At 40.3% G+C, this 22,306-nt stretch overlaps 1 protein-coding gene across 1 annotated transcript in view; it reads right to left on the bottom strand.

Moving 5' to 3' along the window:
* LOC124282238 (NACHT domain- and WD repeat-containing protein 1-like) overlaps positions 1–22,306 on the bottom strand; it is a 37,991-nt gene that overhangs the window by 13,925 nt on the left and 1,760 nt on the right. Inside the window, exons 4-16 of the mRNA XM_046718193.1 lie at positions 20,168–20,379; positions 18,642–18,790; positions 17,159–17,258; positions 14,556–14,771; positions 13,209–13,533; positions 12,002–12,154; positions 11,025–11,171; positions 10,183–10,399; positions 9,647–9,978; positions 8,104–8,508; positions 5,688–5,936; positions 3,762–4,032; positions 2,292–2,412 (exon numbers count right to left, since the gene is read on the bottom strand). Coding sequence (XP_046574149.1) covers positions 2,292–2,412; positions 3,762–4,032; positions 5,688–5,936; positions 8,104–8,508; positions 9,647–9,978; positions 10,183–10,399; positions 11,025–11,171; positions 12,002–12,154; positions 13,209–13,533; positions 14,556–14,771; positions 17,159–17,258; positions 18,642–18,790; positions 20,168–20,379 — 2,897 coding nt within the window. The remainder of the gene's footprint in view (positions 1–2,291; positions 2,413–3,761; positions 4,033–5,687; positions 5,937–8,103; positions 8,509–9,646; positions 9,979–10,182; positions 10,400–11,024; positions 11,172–12,001; positions 12,155–13,208; positions 13,534–14,555; positions 14,772–17,158; positions 17,259–18,641; positions 18,791–20,167; positions 20,380–22,306) is intronic.

Consider the following 22,306-nt stretch of genomic DNA (forward strand, 5'->3'; position numbering starts at 1 on the left):
GCAGGAATATGGCTAAAAGCTGCGTAAAATCCAACTCTCTCACTCACTGAGGGAATGGCAGCTGGGATGTTTGTTCGAGACTACACAAGCTTGGAGCACCCACAGCCTAAAATATACAATATATAATCTATCAATTTGATGTCAACATAACGTCTGATGCAGCATCTAATATTGTTGATGACTTTCAACAATTGGTAAACGTAAATATCAATGCTGCAGCGGACAAGCTGGTAGAACTAATGCAGCATGTAGGAAGCCATTTACGTTTAATTGACGTGCATAAAGTAGCTAAACAAAAGCATGTACAACATAAGCGGTTGGATCAACACTGTGAGCGTGCTAAGATAAAAAACTTCTTTCGCTTAAACACGTTTCGGATGTGCCGGTCCAGATAAAGTCTCAATTGCTATATTGATGCAAAGAGGAATATCAAAAGTGTATGCCGGGATAAATCTCGACAATTTAATAACATGATTGCTGATGAACTATGTGTAGCAGCCGTAGATGGTGATTGTAAGAAGTTTTGGTCTAAGGTAAAATCGCTTACAACTGGTTCGGGAGGGAACAACTGTATTCCCATTGGTAAATGGGTTACATATTTCAAGGAATTACTTAATCCTGCAACCAATGTAAATGACGAAGGTTTTGATGAAACCGCCCGTGAATATATATCAAGTCATGACTGTTCAGACTGTGACAATGAAGACTTCTTATCAGACCCAATAACTAGCAGTGAAATAGAACAGGCTATCAAAACCCTTAAGACCGGAAAATCCCCGGGCACTGACGGAATACCACCTGAGTTTTCTAAAAATGCAAATTTCTGTTAAAGTTGGAAATAAGAGATCTGAAATCTTTAACACATCATCTGGGGTAAAGCAAGGTTGCATGCTTAGCCCAGCTCTGTTTATACTTTTTATCAACGAGCTTGTGGATGAAATGAATAACTGTGGATTAAGAGGAATATTTGTCAAAGATGGTTTAAATGATATTATATTACTGCTTTTTGCAGATGATGTTACCTTACTTGATGACACTGTTATTGGTTTACAAAGAAAACTTGATACACTGTATAGTTTTTGCTCAAAATGGGGTTTAGAAGTCAATCTTGACAAATCTTGTATAGTAGTATTTAGACATGGTGGATATCTTCAGAAATCAGAAAAATGGTTCTATAATGGACACCAAATGAATGTTGTATCACACTATAAATATCTAGGTGTTGTTTTTACCACAAGATTGATATGGTCGAGGACATGTGAAACACTAAGTCTTCAAGCCAAAAAAGCCTCGTTCCATATATTTAAAATGTTTAAAGATTTTCCACATATATCTTTGAAAGATGCTTCAGCAATATTTGATAGTAAGAAATCCCCAATATTATTGTACGGTAGTGAAATCTGGCGGCATTCATATCGTCCTCACATTGAGAAAATCCAATGTTTCGTTTTCAAACGTTTTCTGTGTGTTAATAAAAATGTTTCTTCCAATGCTGTACTGACCCAATTATGCGTTACATATTACGGCAGATGTATCAAATGTTGGTGTAGAATATTACATACGGACAATAATCGACATCCTAAACCATGTTATGAAATGTTAAAGCTGCAAGACGATAGTAGCAGCTGCAACTGGGTTATGCATGTGCGTCTACTTTTATTCCGAACTGGATTTTCTTATGTGTGGATTACACAGGAATGTGGGAATAAAGAAACGTTTATAAGTGAATTTAGACAAAGATGTCAAGGTAATGAAATTCAAAATTGGCATTCTAGGATAACATCATCATCTTTTCTAAAAGACTATGGAGCAATCAAGTCCGCCCTCGAACCTGAAAAATACATTTTGGAAATCCAGCTAGGGTCTATGCTAGAAGCAAATGTACTGTAAGTCCCCATGGTCCCAAGTATGGTGATCTACCTGCAGCTGTTGGCAATCTATAACCTTGTTTTTATATTGTAACGTCTTCTATAGTGAAACTGTATATATTTTTACATACTGGTTTTATATTCATATCTGTGATATTCTAAGTGTTTTTACTGTCCTTCGATGACATGCTTTGTATAAATTATATATTTATGGCATTTAATTTAAACTTGTTTTAGTCACGATATGGCTGATATATTGCCGATATGACTGTACATCTTCACTCACTCATTCACTTACAGCATAATATTTTCCGGATCATCGTCCGTAAACGATGTCTTTGACAAACTACTTTTGTTCAGCAGTTCCGGGTAAAGATTATTTAAAGCTGAAACACCTACCATGGATTTAAGTTTGTAACTTACACATGTGGCGCATCTAACGAGTTTGTCCTCCAGCAGATCCTGAACAAGCACCTGTCTTGACCTGTCCGTTGCTACCTTCAGGGCCAGGGCATAGCGAGGATTCCGGAACAGACACAGGCTTCTTAAAATTATTGTAATGTATATTAATATACACACATGTACACTGAGTGTTTTAGACATATATATACATATATATAATTATATATAACTCCTGGCTAGTCCGGAAACCGGATTAGGTGTGAGACATAATTTCATACGTTTACCCAAGACTTAGTTACGGTATTTTGACATGCCACACTCTCCAATGGGGATGTTTTGTGTAGTTGGTCCCACCCCCTTCCTCCTATCGAATAACTGATCAAACAATAAAATTAATAGCAACCGAAGTAATGAATGAGTGAATGGGTTTAGTTTTACGCCGCTTTTAGCAATTCCAGCAAAATCGCTGCGGGGGACATACGAAATGGGCTTCACTCATTGTACTCACGTTGGGAATCGAACCCGGGTCTTCGGCGTGACGGGCGGTCGCTTTAACTAAAAGCTTTCCCCGATCATCGCTCTAGCTACCCGGTGAGAGATTTAAAGGCACAATGTCACACATTTTCGAACATATTTTGGCGTATACCCAATGTATACATTGGGCCATAAGCACTCACTTTAGCTTTCTATTGACGCAATAAAAGACTTATTATTCCTTACGACTTGCCTGAAATCGACAATTGAAACTTCGAGGTGAAGAGCTTTCAAACAGGGAACACATGCCATATATGGAATGTAAACAATTGCTCCGCACATCAAAACTGTCGCGAGCGCGCGGTGTTGTCGATGTTTGCTGGTTTCAATCACAAGTTGCGTTATAGGATATTCGTAAAGAGCGCTCCAAGGGAAATAACTCTATGGGCTTCGCTTGAAATAATGTTCGGCCGGTAGAGGGCGCGAGAGTCGATTTAATGCATTGTTTTATGAATTCATTCGAACTTTTTAATTTAATATTGTGATCTAAATACGTAATATTTTGGGGAATAAATTATATGGTAGCTTCCTTGAGCGCTGATTGTTAGTGTTATTGAGAGAGATGCATTCTTTATATTTAGAGAAGTGTGGTGTGATATAGAGCCTTTAAGGCGTTGCGGGCGGTGGGGTAGCCTAGTGGTTGAAGCGTTGGCTCGTCACGCCGAAGACCCTGGTTCGAATCCCCACATGGGTACAATGTGTGAAGCCCATTTCTGGTGTCCCCCGCCGTGATGTTGCTGGAATATTGCTAAAAGCGGCGTAAAACCAAACTCAGTCAGTCAGTCAGTCAGTTAAGGCGTTGCATTTTGACTCGACATTCGCCGTGACTTTCCAAGTTGATCAAGCGGATTTGTTGCCAGAGCTTTTGAAGAAAAGCTATTAGTGCAACATCCTCTGCCGCTGACTGGAAATCCCGACGTCTCATGAGACGGAGAATAGAACGAAAGCTTGACGTACTGTATCATATTTTCGGGTTCTTCAAAGAGAGATCTTGTCGCAGGCCACGCCAGTTTGGTACCAGCGTTAAATAGTCGGATAACGCTGTCCTGTCCAACCGTCACCAGTGGGTTGAAGTCCTTAGTTGCGCAGAACAGAACACGGCACGGGTGGTCGGCTAAGCTTGTGTGGTTGTGGTTTCTCTTATCTCGTAGTACAACCTTATTGCCTGAAGGGAAATACAGGATGCCCTCGTCCTTTGTAACCCGGAAGTTGTAGGGTTCGACATCCCCTGTACAAACACATGGCAGGAAGAGAGTGAGTGTAGTTTTACGCAGCTTTAGTAATATTCAAGCAATTATATCGAGTCTGGGAACACCCGAAATTGGCTTCACACATTTACCCATGTGAGGAATCGAACGCGGGTCTTCTGCGTGACGAGCGAACGCTTTAACCACTAGGCTACCCCACCTCCCCACATGGCAGGAAGGTGGTATTTATTATTAATGACACACTGAAAATAACATAACATAATTTTCTGTTTATAAATATGCTTACAGCATTTTGAGTTGTTTTCAAACACAAATAATCAAGAAGACAAGGTCATTAATATCTCCCGCAATGGTAAAATACTCTTCATGAATATGTCAACTACTTATGACTATGTCAAATGTTACATTGTTCTTCACACTGATCCAACGAAAACATGTATATGCAACCTCTTAACATAAAGGGATAGAAATACTTTTTTTTCTAAGTGTGCCTTAGGGCACCTGCAGACAAATATTTTAGGTGTGCCTTTCAGAAATTGAGTATGCCCACATGTTTTTAGAATAAATGACAATGATTATGATCATTTGAAATTTATCGTTAAGTAAAGAAATGGGTTTATGAGCATTCAAATATGTATGGTAATATTCAATTTGGAAAAAAATAATTGTTTTGGGGATTAAATGACTAAATGTGAGTTATGTCTCTGAAAAATCAGGATTGTCAAAGGGCACCGAGAACATTTTTTAGCCGTGTCATTTCAATATTTACCGTGCCATGGCACAATAATATATGGGGTATTTCGAACCCTGACAACAGAGTGCTCCCACGTTTTGATGTGGAAATAGAGTGGCACTGTTAATATATGTCATTTGGCTCTTGAATACCCACAAAGTGGAAGGAGTGTATTGAAAGGTTTTAAAGTTCTGCTCCGGAAAAGAGCACCAACACCAATTTCAGTCTAAGTCAAAGTCGTTGCCATGCAAACACAAAAAAATGTTATATTCAGAAATCCAAAACTACAAAAGTCACCACTTCACCACCAGGCCTTTTTATGTTCCAAGTTTGGTGAAGAAACATTGAACGGTTTTACAGTTCTGTTCCGGAAAAGAGCACTAACACCAATTTCAGTTGAAGTCAAAGTTGTTGCCATGGAAACGCAAAATAAATAATAATTTTTTTTTCAGAAATCCAAAACTACCAAAAGGCATCAGTTCACCAGCAGATCTATCTATCTACGTTTGGTGAAGAAACATTAATCGGTTTTTATGTTCTGTTCCGGAAAAGATGAATTTGCACTGACGGACGGAGTCAAAAATAATAAAAAGGGGTCTTACGTCTCGTTTAAGAGTAAATATTGTTATGATTGTGTTATTATAAAGTCACATTAATGAACTTTTAGTTATTATGGGTCACAATTGTTTAAGCGTACTAGTGGAGATTTATCTGAACGTATACCCTGGAGATTATCCAGGATGACATGTATTGTAAAGGAATATATCCAGCTCGCATATCCCCTGTTTATGCATAAGCGGATATTTATTAATCGGCTCATGAAATGACAGTTGCCGTTTGTAACCTAGCTACTCACTGATAGTTGGCATTTACTCTTTAGTCTCCACAATGCTAATTCACCATGAATTACTGCCAACAACGGCGTAAAACAAACTCACTCACCTGAGAGTCTGCTTGTTTCCTTCAAATCCTTCACGTCCAGACACAGGATATTTCCATCCCTCCAGTTGGAGACGAACAGACAGTCACCCTCTTTAGAGAAACACATGGCTTCTATTGACAGTCCCACGTTACCCCCAAGCTCAAATGCTGGATAGACCCGTGTTAAAGCCAGACGCTTGAAGTCCTTCAGTGAGAAGACTTGCAGTTGATATCGGTCTTCATCCGTCACAGCAATGTAGCCGACAAATCCTTGACAGACAAAACACATGTTTTATAGTGAGTGAGTGAGTTTAGTTGTATGCCTCACTCAGCAATATTCCAGCAATATGGCGGCGGTCTGTAAATAATCGAGTCTGGACCAGACAATCCAGTGATCAACAGCGTGATCATCGAACTACGCAATTGGGATACGATGACATGTGACACGGGATAAAGTTGTTTGGATACCCAGATATGGCAGATTACAGCAACGTGTACATCCATGAGTGAGTGAATGAGTGAGTGAGTGAGTTTAAAGGTGCTTTCAGTTGTATTATTGCGCGTCGGCATTAGGTAGATAGGAGGACTGAAGTGATACATCTCTGACAGGTCTACCGCGATCGTGGATAAGGCGCTTACAAGCCTAATCGGCACAAAACGGGATCCAAACCCACGATTATTGGTTTCTGGTACGAGTAATTAAGGGGCGCAACTCTTTACACGGCCACCTATATACCTACTACAGAGTAGTGTTGGGAATTGGTTGAAATGATGATTGGTTCATTACCAATGGGCAATCATCGAAAAAGAGTGGTTAGCGTAATTTTTCAGATTTTCCTATTCAGGTTGTTATTGCAGATACGTATAATGTGGTTCTCTGTTGTTTTTAGTTTTATTTAGAAACTGCCCATTCCGCATTGGCAAATTTCACATCCAATGTAAGCTGATGCTACTCGTTTTTTCAGAATGATGACTAATATTATCATGAACATAAACTTTCTGGAGTCTTCAAGATATATTCAGTCATGAGTGAGTGAGTTTAGTTTTACGCCGCACTCAGCAATATTCCAGCAATATGGCGGCGGTCTGTAAATAATCGAGTCTGGACCAGACAATCCAGTGATCAACAGCGTGATCATCGAACTACGCAATTGGGATACGATGACATGTGTCAGTGCGCCTGACCACTCGATCCCGTTAGCAATTAAAACAGACATTCTGTTGACATGAAACAGTGCGTGAGTATGGTTTTACGTCGCTTGTAGCAATATTCCAGCAATATCACGGCGGGGGACACCAGAAATAGGCTTCACATATTGTACACATGTGGGGAATCGAACCGGGTCTTCGGCGTGACGAGCGAACGCTTTAACCACTAGGCTACACCACCGCACCTGTTGTGATAGGACCAAACCATCTGCAGTTAAAATGGACAAAGCTACCTATATCTTTTTTTCCTGATAGTATATCTCCTTTAAACCAATGTAAAACATTCTGTTATCTGTTGTTTTAGGCTCGTAGTCATTGTCAAAGCTTACAATTAATGTTTTAACTGTTAGGGATTCTACATGTATTGCTTTGGATGTCTTAAATATTATTGTTTATGTTTGTATGTCTCTTTGCATCGTGCTTTCTGTTTTACCATGTGATATACCTCTGTAAATAAAATAAAGTATTGTCTTATCTTATCTTATATGAAAACATCTGACAATATCTTCAAAACATTTTCTTATAGTGTTGCAAACCATGAAGTACCCTCCTCGTCCATGTATTTCTTTTAACAATTTGTGCAAATAACATCTACAACATTGAGTGGGAACAGTGTGAGAACCTGTTTGGGTCACAGGCCCTCGTGTCTATGTGAGAATTAAAGATTTTAAGAAAAATATATAAAAATTGAGATGACCCCCGACTCGAAATGCTTCACAGTATAATCATAGTGTATTATACTGTGTAGCATTTCGAGTCAGGGGTCATCTCAATTTTAATTTTTTTTTTAATCTTGAATCTTAACAAAGACACGAGGGTCTGTGGTTTGGGTATCCTTTGCCATGCCAATGCTGGAATATTGCTAAAAGCGACGTGAAAACTTCATCAGTCAGTTACCAAATACAGTAAGAAACCGATACTCCTTGCAGGAATATTTTCGATCTAACACTCACCAATTTAGCCAACTATTACGATTGTCAACAGCTGTGACAGCCAAGCATGGTTGTACACTTGGTACGATCTAGTAAAATCATATTTGGCGATCGCGCAATTTGTAACCAGAACTCGTTTTTGAATATATGCTTGTAACTGGAAATCTGGTACCGGCCGGGTCCCGACTTGCGTATCGCAAGTTAGCGCGCGCAAAGGGAGCCGGGGACCAGCTTAGAACCGGAAGTAGTACCTCGCAAGACTAACAGGCCCTATATCACAAAAATATCAATCTCACCAACACAGATTGAACCCTGTCCAATCTTCCCTTCAGACAGCTCATCAATCCTGTGTTTCTCCATGTGTTTGACATCAAGCGTCCTGGCACCCGCCTTGATTATCTGGTCGTTTGTCACCGCCAACACGAACGGATTATGCACGTGGAGCTTAGTTTTGCTGTCCCTTGCATTACCAGCCACACAGACAGCCGGGACGTTGATTCCAAGGCTTTGAAAAGTAACATTCCCAAACCGTTTTCCCGATGTCCTGTGGAAGGTAGAAAAAGACTGATTGGTTACGACAACGATATCCTGGTCGTCGTATGCAAGAAGGGCTTTGATTGGCTCCTCGTCTCCAGTATCAAATGATTGCACGAGGCTTCCATTCCTTACGTCCCATATCATCACCTTCCTGTCCTTTCCATCTGAAAGAAATAGAGATTCAACTTATGGGTGGAAAGAATAGAAGGACTCAGGTTGCAAGTAGCATTGGGTAGGGCCTATGGTACACCAGGGGTACCGAATGATCAAGAGTCATGATTTGGGATTGAAATTCGAAGATGTGATCAATGGATCCGGATAGCAATGCTGTCATCTTTTACCAGTGGAGTGCGTGCGTGAGTGCGTGAGTGCGTGCGTGAATGAGTTGGGCATTAGAACACACATTGTTTGTTTCTGGCATGACCAAGGGACACACCAAAGCACAGCGGTTCGCAGCTTAGAGACCCACAGACCCTTGTTTTAAAGAGTGTGTATGTTTATTAAAATGGCAACATTCAGCTCTGGAATGCCACTACTATATATTCTAATTTTTCGATCACGGTTCTGAGACAAATATTTTATTTCTTCTGAAAGAAGAAGGCGAACAATTCTGTCTGTGATAACACATTTGTCTCATGGCTGCCAGCATGTTAGACAAACAAACATATCAAATTACATAAACAGAGGGAAAATGTTTTCTCCTATATTGTCGGAAACAAGTTCTTATTTTTAAAACAAAAAACCTGTCCCGAAGCTTAATAACATTTTGAGAGACCTTGAATTTGTTTTTGCTCATACATGCTGATTGACGTTAGGTGTGAGAAGTGTAAAGAAAGTTGGAACAGTTTGTGAGCTGTACCTTTGCATGAGTAAGATGTAGATATCCGAAGTAAGGGTGAGGACGTTTAACTCTTTCATTAAGGGGCCGTGAGGTAGCCTAATGGTTAAAGCGTCCGCTCGTCACGCTGAAGATCCGGGTTCGATTCCCCACATGTGTACAATGATTGAAGCCCAACTCTGGAGTCCCCTGCCGTGATATTGCTGGAATATTGCTAAAAGCGGCGTAAACCCATACTCACTCACTCGATCTGTCATGAAAGAAAACGCGCTCGGGTATGGCCCTGGGAAGACAAGCATCGGAATCAGGTCATAATGTTGGATTAACCGGAAACAATATTTAAATCTCAAGAATGTAAGGGAAGTAACCCGTGACTCTTTATTCTAGACGATCTATTGTCTATATATATGAAGAATTACAACGTAATCTAAAAAAATATATGATTTTTTGAGCAATAAACTTACACGTGACAGCAGTATAGCCATCCTGCGTTAAATCAAGGGAGACAACTCTTCCTTGGTGACTCGGGAAGGAATGTTGCAGGTTGCCGCCAGGAGACGTGAGGAGTTGTTGGTCACATATCAAGATCGGGAACGCCACCTTGCGGCAGTTGTCCAACAAAAGCCTAAAGCTATCATCTTTCTTCACGAGTCTGTTGAGCAGCTGTGTCGGAAGTTCATTGACGTCATTGAAAAGTGCCTTCTGGGATATCTGAATGGTGTCCCTAATCGTTCCGTACAACTTGCTCTCATTCACCAGACACGTCATCGCATCGGTGAAGTCATCAATGACAGACCTATAGGGTACGTATAAATATGAAACTCGATTGTAAATTACAAATTGTGGAATATGGAATACGTCCTTCTTGGTACTGTCCTGTCACAACAAGAGAGGTTTGCTTATTTTGATCTGTTCCTTGAAAATAAACATACTGAAGAGAAACTACATGTTGGCCTCACGTTCGAGAAAAGGAAGGTAGTACAACTGCCTGATTACATACCTCACACTTGTGAATTTCATCTTGACTGTGAGGAAATCGATGTTGAATAAACATTCTTCGTTCAATCTTGAGAAATCCTGAAGTTGCATAAAGTGCCAAGGGAGACAATTCAGCTTTCTCAAATTTGCCTCCTCCCCATGCATCACTGGTTGAGCGGTAACACGCCTGTCTGCACTTCCGTCCTTTCCATCTCTGTCTTTGAACGGTTTTTCACAATCTGCAAAGAAAACACGAGTTTAAATGCAGAAAGTTTCGTTGTAGGAAGACACGTAGTGAATATGTTTCTTTTCAGTGACTACTCAAAGTCTTCTCTGTTTTTGGATAGAACCTATACAATGTATCTCGATGTTTGGTACTCCGAACATAAAGGGAGTTATTTTGATCCTTACACCGTCCACACTTTCAGAATTGTTTAATTATTCGTGTTCCCGGGAGCGAATCTCCCATGATTCCAACTATTTTTAATCACGTGACATAGGGCATGCTCTCCAACAAAATGGCCTCCACTCTACAACAGGCATAGGGCCACCCGTAACCAGCTTGTGATTGGAGGATGTAGATTTCGTATGCTTAACGAGATGTGATTGTGACATTCACGACGAAGCGTCTTTCAAAGTGTCCTTTCTGTGTGATCACCGGTGGAGCTGGCTACCCATTATTGTTTGTTGTATAACGCCGCAATCATCAATATTCCAGTTATCTGCCGGCGGTCAACCCGGCATTGTCAGCTGTCTGATGAACTGATGTGTTTGCTGTCGCACCTTTGTAGACATTTAGAAAAATATGAGTGAATGATACTGAATAAAGATGCAAATTGTTGAGATAAGAACATAAATTTTTACCTGACCATTTTCCCGAGAAAAAGTCCGCCAAATTCTCATGTAGCGTCTTCGTGATCGTGACGTCACTGCAGTACATGTCATGTGCCACGTCTTTAAACAGCTGGTGATTCCATAATAAGACAGGGGAGTTGTCAATCTCTCGCTGAGCTGTACGTGATAAAGTGAGTGGGTGACTGAGTGCAACACTACTTTGAACAATATTTGGGCTATGTGGATCCGTGAGGATCCGGGTAAGAATTGATCTTCAGTAACCCATGCTTGTCGTAAGAGGCGACCTACGGGATCGGGTGGTCAGGCTCGCTGACTTGGTTGACACATGTCATCGTATCCCAATAGCGTAGATCGATGCTCATGCTGTTGATCACTGGACTGTCTGGTCCATACTCGATTATTTACAGACCACCGTCGTATAGCTGGAATATTTCTCAGTGCGGGGTAAAACTAAACTCACTCACTTCAATATGTTACTGCTGTCAACTCGATTCGGGAGGAAGGCTAGGTGATAGAAAGGAACACGGGTGTATATAGCTGTTGGTAAAACTAGAAACACATGATGTGAACCCGCCATCATAGGTCTCTACCACGCAGAGGAGTGAGTGAGTTTGGCTTTACGCCGCTTTTAGCAATATTCAAACACACTCTCGGCGGAAACACCAGAAATGGGCTTCACAAATTATACACATGTGGGGGATCGAATGTGACGAGCGAACGCTTCAACCACTTGGCCACCGTCCCACCATGCAGAAGAGAATTTGAGGTTTAACATAGGGATAGGGACAAGAATCAACAATATTCAAGGAAGAAATTCAGGGAGTTGAAAGTAAAAATTTGTACACTATTATCAAGAGAAATCAATCTTATTTATTACAAGAATGTATCATATATATTAAAAATTATGCATGACCATGGATGGTGTCGGCGTAAGGGGATTAATTCCCTTTGAAACCCGAGGTCAGAGCAGAGACTGCAGACATTACCTATGTACAGGTCAAGGTCATTCTTGAGTCGAACCAGGATCAAGGGAGGTAAACGCCGGATTGGTGGGACCCAGAAACTGAACACTTCGTTTAAAACCTCATCATCACAAGACAGGATGTCTTCCAACTCGCTCTCACTCAAACCGCGACGGGCTAAGAAATAAAATAAAATACAAAATCAATAGCATGATATGTCAATGGTTAAAAGGTTGTACTATAACTGGCCAGTTTCAGATGGACAGTGACGCCGATGTAGAGATTGGGAAGGTTAGGTGATTGTCTAATTTGATCACAGACTGTGGTCGTATGGCTGGCGTTCTCTGAGCGGCGTCGGTGTACAGTTCTGGGGAGGTAGGGGGTCATCAATTTTGTACACATGTGGGGGTGGGGGTGGGGGTGGGGTTTCATCAATTTTGAACATTTTTTCAAAAGTAGGCTTACACAATATGGGAAGGGGAGGGGGGGTCATTGATTTTGTACAGGACATGCAGGGGGTCACTTACTTTGTACATAAATCTTAGGGAGGGGGGCAGTCACATTGTACACATTTCTCCTTAAAAATCATCATCACCACCCCACCCCCCACCACCCCAGTCATAAATTATGAACGGTCCCTTAATAGCCTGTCCGTTCGAGACCACTGAGGTGAAATCTCTGTCATGCCGCAATACCGTGACACCAGTTTCAAGAGGACGTAAAGGACCGAGGCATACATATCAGTGTCTTAACCCCGCGAACACCTGGGTGTCGGTCAAACGTTTCACGAATAATTTGTTTATGGATAATCGAGACCGTTGACACGCCCCCTTCCCAACTCCCCTACAAATAGCAAAGTGGAAACAATATGACTACACAATGCCATTTACAAAGTAGTCAAAAGTAACATGTTATATTTGTAATCCCAAATATAACATGTTACGAGGAAAAATAATTTTACTTAATGAATTCGAAATGATGAGTCATTTTCAGTTGTTAAAAATCACATATGATCACAGTTTGGTTTACGGATTTGTCCATGCACGACTATAGCCCTTTTGCTGTATGAATTCCACTTTCTTCTTACCAAGAGTGAGTGAGTGAGTTAATATTTAACGTCACATCGGCAATATTTCAGCCATATCGTGACGAGAACATATGATATTGAAATGAAATATATGTATATTATGTCCGACGAAGGACAGTAAAACAACTAGAATATCATTCTTACCAAGAGTTATATATGCCAGAGCATGGCTTGTGAAGATACGCCCGTGGTTTTGTTCAATGCGTTGAAAGAAGGCACGAACAGCTTCCTGGACTGTTGCTTTCAACCGCGTGTCTGCTGGAGGCGAGAACGATTTCCACCTGAGAGCCTCCTGAAGGGTGAGACGAACAAACAGAGGGAGACTGCATCTAGCAAAGGCAGCCCCGACCTCCTCCAGCTGAGAGTTTGTCAAACATCGACCTTCCTGTTTCAGCAATTGCTTCAGGGTGCTAACTGCATCCGATGAGGAAAATCCTTCCAGTTTGTGCTCAATTGGTTTAACGTCGTCCTGGAATGAAAATTAAATAACATAACGATATTTATGTTATGGAGTGAGTGAGTAAGTTTAGTTTTACGCCGCACTCAGCAATATTCCAGCAATATGGCGGCAGGTCTGTAAATAATCGAGTCTGAACCAGACAATCCAATGATCAACTGCATGAGTATCGATCTGCGCAATTGGGAAACGATGACATGTGTCAACCAAGTCAGCGAGCCTGACCACCCGATGCCGTTAGTCGCCTCTTACGACAAGCATAGTCGCCTTTTGTGGCAAGCATGGGTCTTTTATGTTATGGAGGTGAATATTATTTATGATAAAGGTAATTACCTTTTAATGGTGTTATGTTTGTGGGATCGAATTTCATATTCGTCCTGAATATTACTGACTTGCCGTGATATAGTGGAATACCATTAAAGAGGCGTTAAACTCCTACTCACTTATCAAGGGGAGGTCAGATAGCGAAGTGGTTAAAGCGTTTGCTCGTCACGCCGAAGACCCGGGTTCGATTCCCCACATGGGTACAGGGGCGGATACAGCTTTTTGAGAAAGGGGGGATGCACACTATTGAGAAAAGGGAGGGTGCACACTTCATTTTCACCAGAGTTTCAATGGTCATTTAATAAACTTTCAGGACAAAAGGGGGGGTGCGCACCCTGCACCCTGCAAACACCCCCTCTGGATCCGCCTATGGGGTACAATGTGTGAAGCCCATTTCTGGTGTCCCTCGCCGTGATATTGCTGGAATATTGCTTAAAGCGGCGTAAAACCATACTCACAAACTCGCTTCTTCTGACATTAGGTTTATATAATATTACGGTTATATAACTGGAATACAGCGATTGTCTATCATACTGACACGTTGTTTTGGTTTAATGCCGCTTTATTGCCGGAATACTGCTAAAAGCTGCGTAAAGCCTTACTCACTCACTCATTAAAAATATAAATAAATACTTTTAAGTTACATTTTCAACCTTATACAACTATTCAGGGTATCTCAAATAGTATCTAAAGATTAAAACTAGATTTACAGTGAGCTTATTTTTGATGTCCCCTTCTTCAAGGCAGGAGATGATAATCTTCACGTTAAGTGGGAGAGGTATTGGGATCCAAGCAAGGTTCATGGCTTCCTCCAGGGGGTCAAGCTGCTCGAAGCTGTCCAGCAACACTACAAGTGGACAGATTCCGGTCGCCATGCTCAAGCTGGACGTGAACCGTATACATGTTTCATTGAAACTTTGAAACTCCTGAAAGATAAATTCAAACGTATGTAAAGACCATGTCGACTTTACGGTTCACGAATCGACAGACAGGAATCAAAAGCCTAAGTAAAATTGCGAATATTTCACATTTACTGTTAAACAGTAACTCTTGAAACAAAAAGAATTATCTAATAAATAGCAAACTTTGAGTCTTACAGATGTCATCAAATCAAACAGTGGCGTAAAAGATCCATCTAATATTTTTTCTGTCGAGTTGTGCAAATTATCATGCGTACTATTGCAATGGAGTGTGAACGCCTTTTACAAAACATGAATATTAATGTATGAGGTCCTGTAAGAACTGAAATGACTGTATGGTGGTTTAAGACAAGGCTGCATCTTATCGCCTCTCTTTTTTCTACGAAGCATTGAGAAAACAGAGTGGTACTTGCGCCACCATATATTTCGCGCGAGGGCCTAGAAGTGGATTCAAAACTAAGATGTTCACACTTGTACATTGTCTGTCTTATTTGCTCCTGCCTTTTCTGATGTAGCAATGTCTCGATCTATATGTGAGGTGAGGTGAGGTGAAATTGGGTTTAACGTCGTGCTTGAAAATATTTCGCTCATATGACGACGTGAATGCGCGTGTATGTGTATGTGCGGCTGCTTGTACTAGCTCAGACTTAAGCTGGTTTTATAGTGCTAGCCCACTGAGATACCATGCCGCAGGAAGCATGAATACCCCACTCAGACACATTATACTGACTCCGAGCCGACCAGTCCTTGTTGTACCCATTAATGCCGAGCGCCAGGCAGGCACCAACAAGTCGATCTATATATATATCCTTTGTACTCTGTAGTAGTGGTGTTCCAATTAATTGAAATAATCGCAGTGACCAAACGACCACGCAATCGATCATCTTTTCTAATCATCGAACACAAACGATTTTGGAACTACTGTTTTAGTGTTTGAAACACTTGACAATGAAACATATCTTAGAAGCTGTCAGGGCCTGGAAACGTGTTAACTTCTTAGAAAACTCACTCCGCTTACTGAAATGTCAAGGTCCGGGTTAGAATATTGATCTTCAGTAGCCCGTGCTTGTCGTAAGAGGCGACCTACGGCATCGGGTGGTCAGAATCGCTGACTTGGTTGACACATGTCATCGTTTCCCAATTGCGTAGATCGATGCTCATGCTGTTGATCACTGGATTGTCTGGTCCAGACTCGATTATTTACAGACCGCCGCCATATTGCTGGAATATTGCTGAGTGCGGCGTAAAACTAAACTCACTCACTCATGACTGAATATATCTTGAAGACTCCAGAAAGTTTATGTTCATGATAATATTAGTCATCATTCTGAAAAAACGAGTAGCATCAGCTTACATTGGATGTGAAATTTGCCAATGCGGAATGGGCAGTTTCTAAATAAAACTAAAAACAACAGAGAACCACATTATACGTATCTGCAATAACAACCTGAATAGGAAAATCTGAAAAATTACGCTAACCACTCTTTTTCGATGATTGCCCATTGGTAATGAACCAATCATCATTTCAACCAATTCCCAACACTACTCTGTAGTAGGTATATAGGTGGCCGTGTAAAGAGTTGCGCCCCTTAATTACTCGTACCAGAAACCAATAATCGTGGGTTTGGATCCCGTTTTGTGCCGATTAGGCTTGTAAGCGCCTTATCCACGATCGCGGTAGACCTGTCAGAGATGTATCACTTCAGTCCTCCTATCTACCTAATGCCGACGCGCAATAATACAACTGAAAGCACCTTTAAACTCACTCACTCACTCATTCACTCACTCATGGATGTACACGTTGCTGTAATCTGCCATATCTGGGTATCCAAACAACTTTATCCCGTAAAGATTATACAACATAGGGACAAATATACCTGAACTTATATCGTAAATTGAAACAGATGAAAAGCGTGGTCTGGTGTCCAGTGGGGTGGTGGGGTAGCCTAATGGTAAAAGCGTCTGCTCCTCGCGCTGAAGACCTGGGTTCGATTCCCCACTTGGGTACAATATTTCTGGTGTCTTCCGCCGTGATATTGCTTGAATGTTGTTAAAAGTGGCGTAAAACCATACTCACCCACTCACTCTGGTGTTCAAGAAGATCAACGCGTCCTGCGGTATCACATTGACATCGCGACGCGCCAGCTTGAAGATTGGGGAAAGTCTGCAGTCACGTAGGTCTTAAACTTTAACCAATTTGTTGACAGCCACGAACACGGGTATAATGCAGACAAAGCAAGATGCATAACTAGAGTCTGAGATTGGAACCAACAGTCACAGGTGTGCCTAAGGGATATGTCTTTGCGCATGCATCGTCCTAAAAAACTGGGCCTCCTGAACTCCATCTTGGCCGATCAACAGACAAAGAAAACACGGAAGCATATTTTACTCACGTCTGTAGCACCTTCCTGGCCATATATCTTCTGGATCTGACGTGTCATACTAGCCAGCACTGTACCCACGCGTGAGCTCTCTCGAGTCGTACCGATGAACCTATGGGTGAGGTGAGGTGAGGTGAGGTGAGGTGAAATTGGGTTTAACGTCGTTCTTGAGAATATTTAGCTCATATGACGAATTGCATGCGTGTGTATGTGTATGTGCGGCTGCTTGTACTAGCCCAGACTGAAGCTGGTTTTATAGTGCTAGCCCACTGAGATACCATGCCGCAGTGAAGCATGAATACCCCACTCAGACACATTATACTGACTCCGAGCCGACCAGTCCTTGTTGTACCCATTAATGCCGAGCGCCAGACAGGGACCAACAAGTACCATATTTTAACGTCTTTTGGTATGACGCGGTCGGGGATCGAGCCCGCGACCTTCCGCTCTCTGGGCGGACGCTCTAACCACTACACCACGGAGGCGGTCCCCTATGGGTGAGGAAGTGAATAAGGAAATATAGTTTTCCGGTCTTTGAACGGCATTGAGAAGTGATATACATAAAGGCGAGAATGTTTGGATCTCAGCTTCTTTATTTTGAGGAACACGACGTATTAGAATATATATGTCACCATTGTCTCATCATTGATGTCATTAATAATCCATTCCTTCTATTTGTCCATTCGCTCCATATTCAGTGTTAATTTACTATTTACTTCCGTTGTGGTTATTTTATCACCATTGTTGTTTTAAATGTACTTATGTTGTATCCGTTTACCTAGTTTATCCATTCACCTGATGAAGGAGTAAGAATATACTCCGAAAAGCCGTGTTCCTAAAAAAAATGTTGACATCCATGAATTGTCGCCTTCAATATTGATGTCAACTTCTTTATTATGAGGAACATAACGTTTCGGAGTATATCCTTACTCCTTCATCTGGTGAATGATTCCGAAAACGTTGTGTTTCTCAAAATAAAGAAGTTGACACACATAAAAAACTCTCTCTCTCTTATGTGTATCAATTCTCAATGCCATTTAAAGGCCTTCGATATAATTTTAAACAGTATTTCAGCAGCAGCAGAGCATCGTGATTGATCAATACTGGAGAAAGGCTACGCTTACAGCAGACTGAAATTCGGTAAAACCGATGAACATGGATGTGGAACGATCTTGGATAATAATTGTTCGACCCTGACCCGCATGCGAAACAGATCCTGACAATCACATGACAGGATCATGACAATCACGTAACTAAATATGCATTAGACGTCTGCTACCTGAATCCTTAATGGTTGATATATAATTCATAGAGAAATATCTCACATTTTCATCACAATTCGCTTCCCCTGGTTGAAAAATCGATTTTTATAGCGTTTATATGATGAAAAACATATTAGACAAACATACTTATACATACGTACGTTAGAGCGCTTACATAACAGAAAGTTGTGTTTATATTCATAAACATATGGCCATTAATTATTCAAAGTTACCTGGTAACTATAGCAACCTTTCCATCTCTCCATTCTAAAGCCTCCTTCATTGTCCTGGCAATGACTGTTGTTTTGCCACTTCCGGAAGTTCCAGATATAAGCAAAGGCTTTTTCGGTACTTTCTCAGAAAGGAGATACGACTTGATTTTCTGCAATATTACAATAATACGTCTTCAGAGTTCTGTATTACCATGGTGACCTTGCTTAATCTTGTATATACTTAGCATTAATCAAACCTTGGGTAATCTGCTCTATTTGGAAGCAGCCAAGATGGGCTCCTGAAAAGCGTTTGGAGCACTACAACATTTCAGTCCGCCAGATCAGCCCCCTTGTGAAATGGTGGGTAAAGTGTTTGCTCGACACGCCGAAGACCCGGGTTCCATTCCCCAAATGGGTACGATGCATGAAGCTCATTTATGGTGTCGTTGTATGAAGACCACCGTGATATTGCTTGAATATTGCTCAGGGACCGTTGATATACTACCCATCAAAAGTTTAGACTCACTAGTGTAAATGTAGCCACTTACTTCAGTTAACTGTTTTAAACCAGATTTTGCTAAATATTCCATAATGTTTAAAGGTACTGTTTACACATGAACTGACGTATAAACAAATTTGTAACGTTGAAAAAATATTTAATTCATTAGTTCAGTAAATCATGAAACTCAGTGAAAATTGGCGAATTCTTAACAAAACTTTTCACCAAAACGCAGCTGTTCACTTGCACAATAAATACACATGCTTTTCAGAAAAATGATGCATGATCCTCGTGCAGTTCAACTGCATAAGGTTTGCAGATGGTTCCCCTAAGTTAGTGGAGAAATTCATCTTCGATGTAACCGTGTATATATACATAACATATAGTGAGTGCTTTAAGTAAGTCTAAACTTTTGATGGGTAGTATAATTTTGGTTGGCCGGCTTGGGGGTTGGAGGGTGGGGTGGGTTGGGAGGTTGGTGTGTGTGTGTGTGTGTGTGTGTGTGTGTGTGTGTGTGTGTGTGTGTGTGTGTGTGTGTGTGTGTGTGTGTGAGATATGATTTTAAGGGGGTCACCCATTTTGTTCTGGGAAGGTAGGGGTGTGTGTGTCACCAATCAATTTGTACACATTTACTGGGGTGGGGAGCAGCAATATTGTACATAAAATACAAAAAAATCATGCTTAAAAATTATGGGAAGGTGTGTGTGTGTGTGTGTGTGTGTGTGTGTGTGTGTGTGTGTGTGTGTGTGTGTGTGTGTGTGTGTGTGTGTGTCTGATTTTGTACATGACATGAAGGGGGATCCCTTACTTTCTACATAAAATATTAGGGGGGGGGGGATTCATTGTGATTGCTACTCTATACAAATCATCATCACAACCCCCAGCCATACATTTTGAATGGTCCCTAAAAGCGGCGTAAAACCATACTCACAAACATCCGTGAATTATTTTAGATTTATTCAGACAGTTAATTACTGTTTTAAGACTACTTCTTTTCCTGCAAGAGGAGATGGGCAATGAAATCGAGTATACGATTGTGAAAACCCACCTTCATTAAGTCTTCTCTTCCATAAAAGTCCTTGCACTTGGCCTGCGCTAAGGCTGTATGCTGGGCCAGCTCCGCTAGTAGTCTGTCATGCAGACCCTCGGAACTCAGGGCTTCTGCTGCCCTGTTGAACGTGTCCTCCACTCGGGTTTCAAACGCCTCACACAGTTCGTCAGTGTACTTTCTGTGCTTAGGGTTTGAATATGGGTCAATGGCTGGAATCAATTTTAGATCGCATGAATTTAATAAACAAACATCGCAAATTGACAAGTGTTGAGGCATTGAGACACTTAATCTTCAAACCATTTGCCATGAGGATGTGATAGTTATATTGGTCATTTTCAATATTGGTAGTATTTTCTGTCCATTCCAAATAAACAAAAACTCTGTTAGTTTAAAAGGATTTTTTGCACTAGAAAACATATTTAGATGTTTACTAGTCAGTAAATGTTGTATATCATTAGTATTGTCATTTTGAAATTTGTACTTAACCACATTTTGGGGTCAAAAATTGGCAGATTTACTCCGTCCGGAGGTGACGGTCCTAAGGCCTAGGCGTAATATGACAGCCAACAGAACATGTTGGCGGTATGTTGTAAGGGTAATAGCAAAAACTATTAACATCTGAGAGGTGAGATGAAAACACATTCTCTAGTAACGGTTTGGACAAATAATAGTAGCAGTCTGGACATTCAGTTTTGAAGAATATTTTCTATTTTCTTATCTTTCTGTTTTAAATGATAAATACCAAAACTAATTTATCATGTTCAGTTGTTATTTTCTATAAGATCGATAGTCTTTATGAATTAAAGGTAACAGTTAGGAAATCTATGGTAACAGTTTGGACAAAATGTAGTAACGGTAATCGGCTTAATTGTATTCCAACCTTTAAAGATTTTTTTGGTGTAATGTTTAACTGTGAGATATGTAAGACTACCATTTACTTAGGATATTGCTAGGTGCTAATATGTTGGCCAAATCTTTGAATTTGATAAACATGTATTACCATCTCAATATTAACAAAAACTAAAGGTTATCCAATTGAACGAAAGAAAGATATTTCATGAAAATTTATATTGCACCAAAATACCAACAGCAAAATTATATATATACATGCAGTTGCCTGTGTAGCATGACCATGTGTACAGTATCATAGTTGTTGATGTACCTTTCAGAATTTAATCTTTAACCGTTACCACTATTGTCCTAACCGTTACTGGTGTTAATTGACTGCTCTAGTCAATTGATGATAATACATGAAACACTCCTCTTTATGTTGGTGTCATCAAAAGATGCTCTGAGTTGAGTAGCACATGTTTATTTTTGTCAATTTCACCAGTTGAAAGCAATGTACATAATAATGGTTTAGAAAAATGCTATTATTTTGTGGTAAATTAACGAAAGAGACAAAATAACACTTTCAAGATTCATGATAACAGGTTTTACCTTCAAGTTTGATTAAGTTGGTGTAAAAGCTGTGTTTGCCATCTTTAAAAGATGTTTATGAATTATATTTCAAAATCTTTATTCTGATTTGAGTCTGCATGTTTGTAGTTTTGAATAATAAAGTGTTTGAGATTTTATTTGAATAAAAATTAAATCAGATTTGAGGAGTTTGATTTTACTGTAATAAAGAATTGAAAATCCTACCAATTTTGGTAGTGACTCATATACTTTACCAACGTGTGAGGGACATGTGTGAAGATACCTGTCAATTACGTATTCATATTGTGAACATATATATTCTACACATATACCATTGCTGAAAGAAAAAGTATTGTAACTAGTGTTAGGAATTGGTTAAATTCTCATAACTGATGATTGGTTCATTACGACCGATCAATCATTGAAAAGAATCAGTTAATGTTGTTTATCAAATTTTCCTGGTTATGTTTGTTAATGCACAAAAAATAAAGGAAAAACAAGTAATTCTTTCGGGGTTTTTTTGTGTGCAAATTGCACAAAATGCATTTGCAAATTTCACATATTTAAAGGAAGACTAGTATGTTAGGGAGATAAATTTCCTGGAGTCTTTAAGATAAATTCAATCATGACTTGGAACGAGCTTAACAGACAAAGCTAACCGTGTGAAAACTAGTGTTAATGCAAACAACTGACCGAAAATTGTTTGTGTTTGATTGT

Source organism: Haliotis rubra, unplaced genomic scaffold (genome assembly GCF_003918875.1).
Source record: "Haliotis rubra isolate DU_JTF1 unplaced genomic scaffold, ASM391887v1 Scf296, whole genome shotgun sequence".
NCBI classification, from domain to species: Eukaryota; Metazoa; Mollusca; class Gastropoda; order Lepetellida; family Haliotidae; genus Haliotis; species Haliotis rubra.